This window comes from Haliaeetus albicilla, chromosome 6, assembly GCF_947461875.1.
Source record: "Haliaeetus albicilla chromosome 6, bHalAlb1.1, whole genome shotgun sequence".
NCBI classification, from domain to species: domain Eukaryota; kingdom Metazoa; phylum Chordata; class Aves; order Accipitriformes; family Accipitridae; genus Haliaeetus; species Haliaeetus albicilla.
In genome coordinates, this window is record NC_091488.1 from 46,168,463 (window position 1) to 46,180,525 (window position 12,063).

Consider the following 12,063-nt stretch of genomic DNA (forward strand, 5'->3'; position numbering starts at 1 on the left):
TTTTGCAAGAGTTTGTATCAGTACTTTGTCCTGTACTTATTAACTGACAAACTGCACATCTTTATTCTCAGATAGTTAACATTACAAAGAAAAAAAACACACTACAAATTTCTAAACTCTCATTTCAGAAAGCATCAGGTAAGATGACAGCCCACAATTTCTAGTTTTGCTGAGGACAATGTTCTGAGTTGCCCAAGGATTGTGGCCTTTTTTCTTTATTTTTTTCTTAAAGTCATTCAGGTTCTCAAATAAATGTTGTATTAGAAAAATAAACATCGAAGACTAATACAAATCCACTAGTACAAACTGCTCAATTTAAATCACAGTAAAGCATCCTCAAAACTTGTGCTATGGTAATTAGTTCATAAGCCACTGAAGTAAAAGATGCCACAAAAACATATAGCTTAAAATTCTGAAGCATATCTGGACTCGGTAATTTTAATGGTGTTTCCATAAGATGTTCACTGAGGGGTAACTAAACAAGGGCAGGGACAAATCATCTTTAAATAGCATGTTTCAGATGGTTACTCTGATCCTCAAAAGCAAATCCAATCAGATTTCATTACAGCAAGAGAATCCAACACTATCATCAACTACTCTGGTTTTTGTTAAACCCAGAAAACCTTCTGAAGTAAGCTCAGCATTTGCCATGCTTGCTCATTATCTGACATGCATCATTTTCCATCAGCCTTTTCTCTTCACCCTTTGTGTTCTAATGAGAACTTGATGCAGATCCCATACAATCCCATCTCTGCAATAACGCCCTGTGGCTGTCATCAAATTATTCCAGCAATTTAAGCAGACCAACAAGAAAGTTAACTTTTTTTTTTAGCTTAACTGCGACAACCACTAGCAGAGCTGCAAATAAAAATTTAAACTAGGAAGAGAAATTACTCCTCTCTGCCATACTTTTTCCTTGCCTTTTATACTTTATCTTATGGGGTAGGAATAAATAACAAATCTTGAGATTACCAGCCCTTTCAAAACCAGGCAACTTTCACAAAAATAGGAACAAGTTATCACCCTGCTGCACCAACACAGAACATCTAAAGGTTTGTTTCCTATGTCATCTAAATGTAAATATCTTTAAAAGCCCACCAATTCCCAGTCATGCTTTCCCAAAGCAGCACCATACTACTAATGCTGTGACCCAGCTGTTGAAGAGGTACTATTCAAGATTTTAACTACTGACTGACTATACAGTTTGATAGGCAACATTTTTAGCAGGCTCTCCTTTACAATTTACAGTCACCAGGTCAGACATCTCGAAAAGACTGGCAGGAGTTTCTAGCTGCAGGTCAGCTAAAGCAACCCCAGCAGGTTTTGTTATAAAAGTCAAACTAATAATTGGGGCAGCCCACAAAGGTTCTCACTGGCATGCTTCAATGAGGCACAGAGCATCTTGCTTCAAAGTTTATCACCTTTCCTTATTTTTTTAATGACTTAAAACTAAGATTTATGAGAGCAGAGCAGGCCACCTCCTCTCGCCTTCTCTGATCCCAGTCTGAACCCTGCTGGATCTTGCAATGTTAGGAACACTAACGTTCCTCTTGGCATACAGATATACACTGCTTCGGAAGGAAAGGGGAGTCCAACAAGGAAGATTTATGGCTTATTTACCTTCCAAATTGAATTGTGTTTACCCCACTTGAGAGTTATCAGTAAACCCAACTTCCCAAAGATTCATGCAAAGGGTTGCAGTGTCAACCAGCAATACCATCTCCTTGCTGAATCTCACAGACGCGCTATGAATTGAAATGGAAGTTCAACAGACTACAGTAATAACAGAAAATAGTTTGCGTCAAATCGGCTTTGAGATGAATAATAAAACCAGGTTTTGCTGAGCAGCTTTTTATTAAAAATAGCATCAGATTTCAAAAAGAATTATGTAATGCTTCTGTAAAGGCAAATACCACTGGGAATGGTGTTGTTATGGGCAATAGATTGGTAAAGTACTAGCAATAACAATACAGCCTAGACAGTCCTTGGTACAAGTACCAATATTTTTTCCCCCCTTCCCATCAACAACCCACCAAATCAACAATAGCTCATTCTATTTTAGATTTGATATATACTGAAGTCTATGTATTTCAGAAAAGTTTTTCATATGAAATAGCCTTGAACAGAGCAATCATAACATGATTTGGCTAAAAATTAAATGGCACAAAATAGCATCTGGATTTTAAAAGGACAAACACCTTAAGGAATCAGCTGCTAGAGTTAGCAGGAATAAGAGGATCAGAAACTTGAATGTGGGGGAAGCCTGCAATTTCTTTCAGACAGCAATGCCAAAACTCCAAAGAATAAGCATTCCAAGGAGAAAAAAGTAGAAGTACTCCAGACTCATTAGGAGACATGTTAGAAGTAAGCAGAGGAGGAATGGAAAGAAAATAAAAGACTAGAGTAAAATTATAATTCAAAATTGCTTCAAAATATTGTGTCAGTCACATTAAAAACAAACGTTAGAAAAATGTTTTCCTGCCACATAAAGAAAAAACCTCACTTCACAGAGAGTCTGGGTTACAAACCAAGGCTAATCTAAAATTATACTTGGCAAACTAAGCAACAGAACTGCACGTAAATTCAACAGCAAAGACACATGATCATACAGGTGAATGTTAAAGCTGTTCACTGTCAGACCCAACTTCATCAGCTGGAAAAAATATAAAGGAAAGCCAGGAATTAGAGACAACATACAACTAAATCACAGGAGGCTTCAGAAAAGATTCTTCTAGTAGAAATGAAAGTAGTGCCAATGTGCAAGGTAGCAAAGAGAAGTTATCTAAAAATACTACATGATACTCTCCGGGAACCTAAGAAATGTCTTTCTGTCTATCATGGCAGAAGCCTGTTGCTCTGGTCTTCCCTTCAGCCTCATGCTCTTTCTTGCCCTATGCTCAGAACCGGCTGCATCTCCACTTTACTCTTCAAACTCCTCATCCAGTCCAGATGCTTTTTTCCCCTGAGGATGCTAACTTGCTTATCTTCCTCCCCTCAGACTACTCTCCCTGAGCCAGTCATTTTCTTTATAAAGGAATATAAACAAGGAAAACAATGTCAGCTTTCACAACGTACTGAAGTGTAAGAAACCAGGTTCCAGTGCATGACCAAAAGCCATCAATGCCAGGCTGTAAGGGGTTTGCCTGCAGTAAAGGCAAACAGTTCTTACTGCAGGTAGGGCTAGTACAGCACCTGAAAGTATTCTCCTGTGGATTTAAATAGGCTGCTACACACTACAAGTTTGGGGGGGAGGAAGTGTATTTGTGGGGTTGTATTTATTTGTTTGTTAAGTACTGCAGAAAATGTAACCCAGAGGCTCTCTTTCCATTGCTGGGAGCAGGGGAAAGGAGCAGTGTGCCTAGTTAAAGTTCTCCTCCTTTCTCCGTGTCCAGCACTTATTTAAGGTTGAAGTTCATCATGCAAGTAAATTTGCTGAAAAACTGTTTGGATATAAAGAAAATCACTTGTTTATTTGGTAAGATATAAGAATGGTTTCAAGATAAAATTTAAGGAGATCAGGGGAAGGGACAGAGCAAAAAAATGAAAAATCCCTTTAAGTATTACAATACTTTTGAAACAAGTCCTTTGGCTCTTCTTTTGGAATAAGTTTCCTCTGGGAGTTTACTTTTTCCCCTATGAATGAAAAAAAAAAAGCTAACGAAATTTTGATCTAAGTCAATTTATTCTGGGTTCAGGCACTAAGCACAGAAAATGAAACAATTACACAATCCTATAATCTGTATTTCTATCATCCGAAGAAACAAATTAAAGGTTGAAAGCAAGATAAATAAAACAAATACTAATTACGAGAACCAAACTCACACAGAGTCATTAGTCAATTGCCTTACAATAAAAGCCAATAAAATCTTGATTTCAGGCAAACTATTATAACCAATACTAACATACTGAAGCTATACACAGTATATTCACACTCATTCTTGATGTAAAGAGTGGTTATGATAAATTTGTACCTTCCTCAGACACCAGAGAGTAGATGAACACAGTATGGAACCCTGAAGAGAATTCAGAAAACCCTACCCAGTCTTAGGGCAGCTCTGTGTTTCAATATTGTGTGTGTCAATATAAATGCATGAACTTCATGGCTCAGTCACCTTAGGTGCTGTGTATTCTGGACCAATCCTGGCTTAACCTTCATCACTAACATCAAGGTTATGTGTTTTGCTATACCAGAGGACGAACATAGAGAACCTCCAGGGCTCAGTCCTCAACAGTTACAACCAGGTTTTTTGAACCATCAGTCCTACAGAACTGGGGACAAAAAATGGATTCTTTCCTGGTTTGAGTACCAATAAAATGCTTGTCACTTTCCAATCACTCTTCTACTTGTTCTACCCCAGTGCATTCACACCAAAAAAGCAGTACTGCTGCAGATCACTGATGTTTTAAGGAAGAAAAGTCACCTAGTCTGATCACAGGTATGCAAGACAAGGCTATTCAATTTCTTGAACTTTACCTTCTGTAACACTCATATTCACACCCCATTGCTCAAATATTTTCACTCCATCCCTTGAATTTCTTCAAAACTTGCCCCTACCCTCAAACTTCTGTATTTTGAATGTTTTCTTCTTTCATTCCAGTCTACAGGTTCAGGATCCACAAGTCACACACAAGTAACAATGTCACTTTCACCTTACACAGACCTTTTTTTAAAAGCTACTTTAAATTTCACCTTGGTACCAGCAGCTTTTTGGCATCTTGCATGTGCATGTTGTCTTGTATCACATTCTCATAGAACTAAACACAAACATCTCGACAAGATGAAGTTGTTTTTTTTAAAAACAAATTTATATTCGTTGCATCCCAAGGTATCATCACTGCATTGTAGCTTTTATTTATATACATATGTGTACACAAAGTAACAGTGCATATAGACACAGCTTAGCTTTTGCAATAATAAGAACATGCTAATCCCCAAAAGATAGTTTAGTAAAGTAATTCATTGAAGTACCATGGAAATAATTGATACACTTCTGTCAACCACACTTCAAAAGATTTATATCAAAACAGAATTTGCTAGGAAGTTTGGGTAGACTTTCAAAGAGGATAGCATGAAAAGAAATATTTAAAAAAACCCAACAAAACAAACAAACAAGAAACCCAAAACCAAAACAAACCAGAAAATATAGCCTACCAAATATGTTGGTGGAATGTCCTTTCCGGGCAATTGGTTTGAGCTCATTATGTCCCCATCCATATTGCCTATAATTGTCCCAGGCATGCTTCATCATCTAAGAGATGGAAAAAATAGGATTCGATTACATTATAAAACTACTTTGTATGAATACAATATTTTACTCCTTATTTGAGACTTCATCTTTCACGGTCACCCCAGCATACTGATAATTACTTTGCCACTATTTCTGTTACAGAAATCAGATTATGTAGCATGAATAAATTTGGAAACAACTTCAAGTCTATTTAACTTGAGCTATAGAGCCTAATGCTCTGCATTAGGTTGTTTTCTTGTTCTTTCTTTCTTTTCCCTAAATATATGCACAGACATTTAAGAATTTAAGCACAAGGAATGCATTTAAGCATAAGGGATTGGTGAAAAATACTGGCTAACGTCTAAGACACTAAATAAAAGAAAAAATATCAACCCATACCTGAAGCGTACAAGGGATTTATTTACACTGGTGCATCCAATTAAGACTAAACAATTTTGCAAAAGGCATAAGTTTTTTATTAGCAACACCTACTTGTCAAAAATATACTGTCACAGCCTCTACCAAATGAAATGCCAAAAGCTTTGCTCTTTAGAAAGCATAATGAACAAAGCAGTATAAAATTTTTAATATTTGCTCCACAAAACATTCTCAACTCTCTTTAATAGATGTTTCCACCACCTAGTAAGTAAGCTACATCTAAAAAACAACAGGTCTTGTTGATGCACAGGTATTAGTTGTGCACATCAGCCACTAAACAGTGTTTTTATGGATTTGCTTAATCTTTTTAAATTCCTTGCTTATTGGTATACAGCAGATATTCAACAGCTACCAAATTGCAAAGTGAATGCAGTTTAAAGAAAATCAAATACTATTAGTTACCTAAACAGATCAAAGCAAGTAACAGGAAGAAATCAGATTCTGAAAGACACTGCCGCAGACAAAAACAGTTAGGAACAAACCTGTTCTAAAACAGCCATCAGGCTGTATCCACAACATTATACATATTTTTATATTGCATCTTAAAAATGGTATTAAAATATTGTTAATATAAACAAAAAAAACCAGAAAACGCATAGGACTTAAATCATCATCTCCACAAGTTTGAGAAATGCTCTCTAAGAGGAGAAACTATGCTAATGTAACTAACAGACCAACACTAACCCTTTAAGAAACTGATTATAGCAGGGCAAGTAAAGTTTTCACTATGATTTACAAGACTGTAGTTTTCTTATTTTAATCAGAGAGTCACCATACTCATAGAAAACGGGAAGGAACAAGCAGATGCTGGCTAAAGAGTGAGGTGCAGCCAGTTGCCTTACCAGCGCTACCTCACATAGAAGCAGCTCTCTTCTCTTACTGAGTTCAGGATTTAGTGGAAGTCACCATCTGGTAATCCCAACTCTTTCAAACTGCATCTAAACTGTCTGCTGAGACACGAAAAACAAAGTCCTTGTCTCCCTACAACCATCGAGAGATCCCTGTCCAACCTACACCGCTGTAATTCCTTTGAACGTAAACTCCCTCCAAATTTCCCATGGCTCCTTTAACTCATGCCCAGACAATAAATGTGAACCACAGCAAAGGTATACGCACAGGCCCAGAAGCTGGGAAGTACTCCTGTGTTAAACTGACATCAACCTGGGCACAGATGTCCTTCTCAAGATGCCAGAGGTCCCACTCCTACCACTTGTCATTCAAAGTCAGCTCACATGTTGCTTTTGGTATTTGCACTAAAAGATTCTGACACCTGATTAGGCAATAATACTGTATCGTCTCTTTTAGTGTCATGAACCTGTAATGTAAGAAAAAGAGGATGCAAATATTATACTAAAAGAGGAGAGAAAAGCCATTTCATTAGCACTCACAAATTCCTTAGTGTTTACAAAGAACTTAATCAAATTGACAAATTGATAGCTATTAGAACCTCAAGATGACTCGGGTAAAGTAGTTTTCTTGCCTGTCAAGAAAGGATCACAGCATGACAAACGCAATAAAAGCCTGATCACAGGCAGTATAGAAGTTCCTCTGAGATCTCTTACTAACGTTATCCAGAATGAACCCACAAATTTTTATCAAAAAATTGTTCATTAACATAAGATCATAGAATCGAGAATCACAGCACCGTTCAGGCAGGAAGGGAGCTCAGGATGTCTCTAGTTCAAGCTCCTTAGTTTAAGTCCTAAAAACTCTACTTGGGAAAACACAGACCTATAGTTTTGGAAGGCACTAGAGGATGAAACAAAAGAATTACTGAGCAGTGAGCTCTCTGTAAGTTTGGTAACAGACGGATGTCTAAACAAGGTGACCATGACACGGCAGATCTAACCAGCTTGCTTCCACATAAAGGAAACTGGGCTTCTGAGACCTCTGGATGCATCAAGTAAATATTTCATGAAGGAGAATCAAATGACCATTGACATTTTAGCTTTGTAAAAATCTCAAAGTGCAGGCAAATACCAGTATAGATCAAAACTAGCTAAGTCCAAAAGAAGAATAACTTGTTTCCTCAAGGCAGAATGTTAATTGTGGAATATTTCACTGTCCCAATTTGCTATGTTTCTGGGGGGAAGGTACAGATTTTCTTACAGACTATTTAGTTCTGAGGAAACCCAAGAAAATTATGGAAATTACGAAGGGCTAAAACAGAATACATCACAACATAAGATGTTCCTATATCCATAAGATCGTAAGACAAAATTTATCCTAGGATAAAATTTCATTAAGATAGAAACTGTAAAGGAGTCGATTTCACCAGATTCATGAATTAATGCAGAAGTAACTTAAGAATACACTGCTGAGACCAGAAACTCTGTCAAACACAAGAGACTAAGACGCAGTTGACTGCATCATCTAAGGTTCTGACATAGGAAATCATATTTTGAGGCGATTAAGCTACTTTGATAAACACAAATGTGTCTGTCCTGTCCCCTCTGCCTCCCCTAAACAGCATACAAAGAATATGGTGTTATAACTCCCCGAGAATCTTTTGACTTCATTACGCTAACTAGTCAACTGATTTTTTCCAGACAAACACTGAACATTACTCTGGCACACAGCTCATTACTCTCCTCTACCACAAAGTGAGCAGACTTCACGATATCATGTTAGCAGATAACTGCACATTACATGCAAGTGAGAAACCCCACAGCTCTTGTATACAATATTAGGTTTTGTAAGGATGATATGCCAAGAGATCTTATAACAACATGGAGATTTCTGTTACTGCCAGTACTGGTAGCATAATATACTATAGATATAACATCTATACTATTGGGAGCAGTTGCGTACACAGAAGTTCTTGAGAGACAGAAGACAGATGCCTCTACCAGCGGAAAATGTAACAGAGGATGCCACTTTGGCTCAGGAAGTACAAGCAACGTGAACTCCTGATCCGAAAAATAAGATTACCTCTATGGTTATGCCAGATAGCATCTGCATAGTGAATGCTGGAAATGCTGAAGAATAGCTGCAGGTATAGATAGGCTTTTCTTCGAAAAAAACTTGTCTTTAAGAGGAGAGAGAAGTCTCAGACATGGACTGGAACATCAGCACTAATGATAATAGAAAGAAGGTAAAAACACTTGCAAAAAACTACCCCCAACCCTTAAAGAAGCCATGACAGAGGCATCTTAAGCTCAGTAGAATGAAAATAACAAGCTGGTCCAAGCATGCATCAGTAACTGTGAACAAGGCAAAGTGTGGATTTCCATAGCTGACATTTCCATATCTGATAGCAGTTTGTCAAGGTAAGTGCTTGGGGCTTGATGGTATATCATATAAAGATCTTGCAATCTGTCCACTGGAGAACAAATGGTTTCAGTGATGGACTTTTTACTGACACTATTAATGCCAGATTTTGCTTTTGAAGGCAAAATAATTCACAGGGTATAAGTCCACTGAATACCAGTCTCGAATATGGTTATTATGGGATGCACCATACACGACAGCCAGCAAGATGCTGTTGCATGTACAGCTTGATAATTCTTAGAAAAAGACGAATTTGGACTCTCCTGCGAGAGCACCAGAATGGCAAGAAGCAGGGCATGTCAAATAAAACTGCTTTTGTAGGTACACCGTTATCTAGATGCTTTTACTGACTTTAAAACATGTTAGTGGGATCTGATCCTCTGTAGTCACCAGGAAATCAGGTTTTTATAACAACAGAGTGGTAATGATGTCTTTTGACAAAATCATAATTGTAACAGTAAAAGGAGGTTACAGTGATTGAAAAGACTTTTGTAAGGGAGTTCTATCACTACAGCAGTATGTTAGAAGCAATAATTCAAACCACAGATTGGCTCAAAAGCCCCTTTCCACTCCTCAAAAAAAGGGCAGACACCTAGCAAACAGAAAATAAGAGTCCTGAGAAATAAACAAAAGAAACAATTTACTGGCAAATTGCAGTATTTACTCATCGTGCTTAGAAGTGAGAAAACTATCCTCTTCTTGCCATTCCATCAGGAATGTGCATAACAGAGCAAATAGGTTTTGCTTTCAAAGGAACATATTCTGGTTAACGGTATGATTTCAAGAGATTTATATAAACCACCTTCAAATTCTGTTTTAAAATTAACCAAGGACTTGCTAGACAAGATTACTGCTCAATTGGCAGATTAAAAATTAATAACCTCTTTCCCACCGTCAACAGAGAATACTTTTTGTAGGTTAAATTAAAGAATTATCATTTCCTTATATATATACTTAGATTTTTGAGAAACTAAGATTTTTGAAGCAACTTAGCAAACTCATACAGATTATTTTATTCTTCCAGGAGCTACAAATCTCTGCCTAAGAGAAATTATTTTAGGCATCAGTCTATGCCTCTCTCATGCATTTCTGAACACTGCCACTGAAAAAGTCTGGTTGGAACATGTTCCTAACACACACAGAAAGATGGGGTTTCTTTTACTGATGAATCTGGTAACAAATCCATTGCTGAAACAAAGCTAAAATGTTTATCAAATGTATGCAAAAGAGGAAGCTTGTCCTTTTTTGTTGGCATGAAATACTTTAAGTCTAAGATGTCTGATGGAACTAAGGGGATAGAAAATACATCAGACTGGTGAGAACTGGAACAGTAGATGTAAAGAGCCTAAACTTGGAGAGCTTACAGCAGTGAACTGACTGCTCAAATTTGTACAAGAAAGCCAAATGCTTTTTTTCCAAGATGATGAATCAGTATTTTTGACCTTGTGTGTCCTCATGGTATCAAGAGAAACTGGTATTCACGGGTTTGACTAAGGTCCTGTGGCGCTCAGAAAGCTACAACCTCCCAGATCATCTTTGTAAACAACCAGGACTGCACATCAGCCAGCAGAAAGCAGTTCCTTTCTTCCAGTCTTGCCTTTTCAGGCATCAATCTAATCACCTTCATCAGCTTATCCCTGCACCTCTGCCAGTTTTACTGTATCCTTTTTGAAGCTGAGAGACTAGAAATAGATGAAGCGTGCAAGATGCAGATGTACCTTAGCTCCACATGCTACCATAAGAACCTTGCCTGTTTTGTTCTCCTTTCCTAAAATACTGGATATTTGCTTTTTGTCTGCTATTGAGCACTACAGTGACATTTCCAAAGAACTATTATAAACACAAGCTCTCATTCTCAAGTGGCAGTAAGTCACCTCACACCTTTTCATATTAAGCATGAAGTTGGACTTTCTCCTGCTCCAGCCCCCATATGCATCATTTTACATTTAGCTGAGAAATAAAAGGGGAGATAATCACTCAGTCCCATAAGATTTTTCTGCAATTCTTCAGTCTGGCCTCAGTTTTCTACTCCAAATCTCCATGTTGGCAGCAAAGTTGATCATACCACTATTCATCCATTTTCAAACTCCAAATAATTTATCTGTATAATTTAGAAGATGGATCCCCAGTGTATGGCCTCCATGGCCTCTAGTACCATTTATTTGTACTCTCCATTTCCTGCCTTCTAACCAATTTCTCCAAGCAAACAGAGACACAATCCTCCATCCCATGGCTGCTTAGTTCAACAGCTGTCAGTGATGAATCTTGCCAAAATTTTTTTTTTAAATTATGTATATAACTGTCTCCCCCTTGTTCACATGCTTGCTGACTCTTTCAGGGATCTTCTATAGCTTTGCGCATCATGACATCATTAAAAATATACCTGGAAATCTTACATATCTGTGTGCTCAAAAATCCTATTCCCTGTTCTAGTTTTTGTTAATCTGCAGTTCATTCATCAGGCATAGGGATCTGCAGTTCTTTGATCTCCCCTTGAATCCCTTTCAAAAACTGACATCTTATTAGCCACCTCCTAGTCCTCTGGTAACAAAGCAGAAAGCAAGGATAGATGCCAGCAATGAAAATCAAGAATCCAAATCTCAGAGCAAACTATGTCAGAATAAACTGTTGCAAATTTCAGGTATTACAGTATTATACGCAGATTGTCTATGACTTAATGGAACACACCATAAGAGGTTACTCATCAACTACAAGCAGCTCACATTGTGTATCAATTATATCATTGATATTAATGACTCTGAGATGTAACATCATCAGGAAAACTCTATGTTAAAGAACACAGGCATACATTCTATGGAGTTGCTCTGGGAAACAGAGGGGACTACAGCAGAAATGATGCAAAGATGACTAACAAGTAGTAGAATTTTTACTATATTTAAGATGGTGGTCTTGCTTTCCAATCAAAGTCTCCATAGCTGCAAAACCACACATTGTCACTTGTGTAACAGATCTTGTATAATTTAATATAGACCGCTCTTCCATCTAGCCATAATTCATGATTTTTGCTACCAACATTTCTGCAGAATGGGAATAAATGGCACATAAAATACAAAATTTTTAAAAAAAAAGCAGCGAGGTCAGTCAGATATCATGGAGCCTTTTGATT

At 37.4% G+C, this 12,063-nt stretch overlaps 1 protein-coding gene across 3 annotated transcripts in view; it reads right to left on the minus strand.

The window, feature by feature from the left end:
* The window catches only part of MAN1A2 (mannosidase alpha class 1A member 2), a 142,017-nt gene that overhangs the window by 90,976 nt on the left and 38,978 nt on the right, over window positions 1–12,063 (minus strand). For all 3 annotated transcript variants that reach the window (XM_069785922.1, XM_069785924.1, XM_069785923.1), the window contains one exon: window positions 5,153–5,249. In XM_069785922.1, coding sequence (XP_069642023.1) covers window positions 5,153–5,249 — 97 coding nt within the window. The remainder of the gene's footprint in view (window positions 1–5,152; window positions 5,250–12,063) is intronic.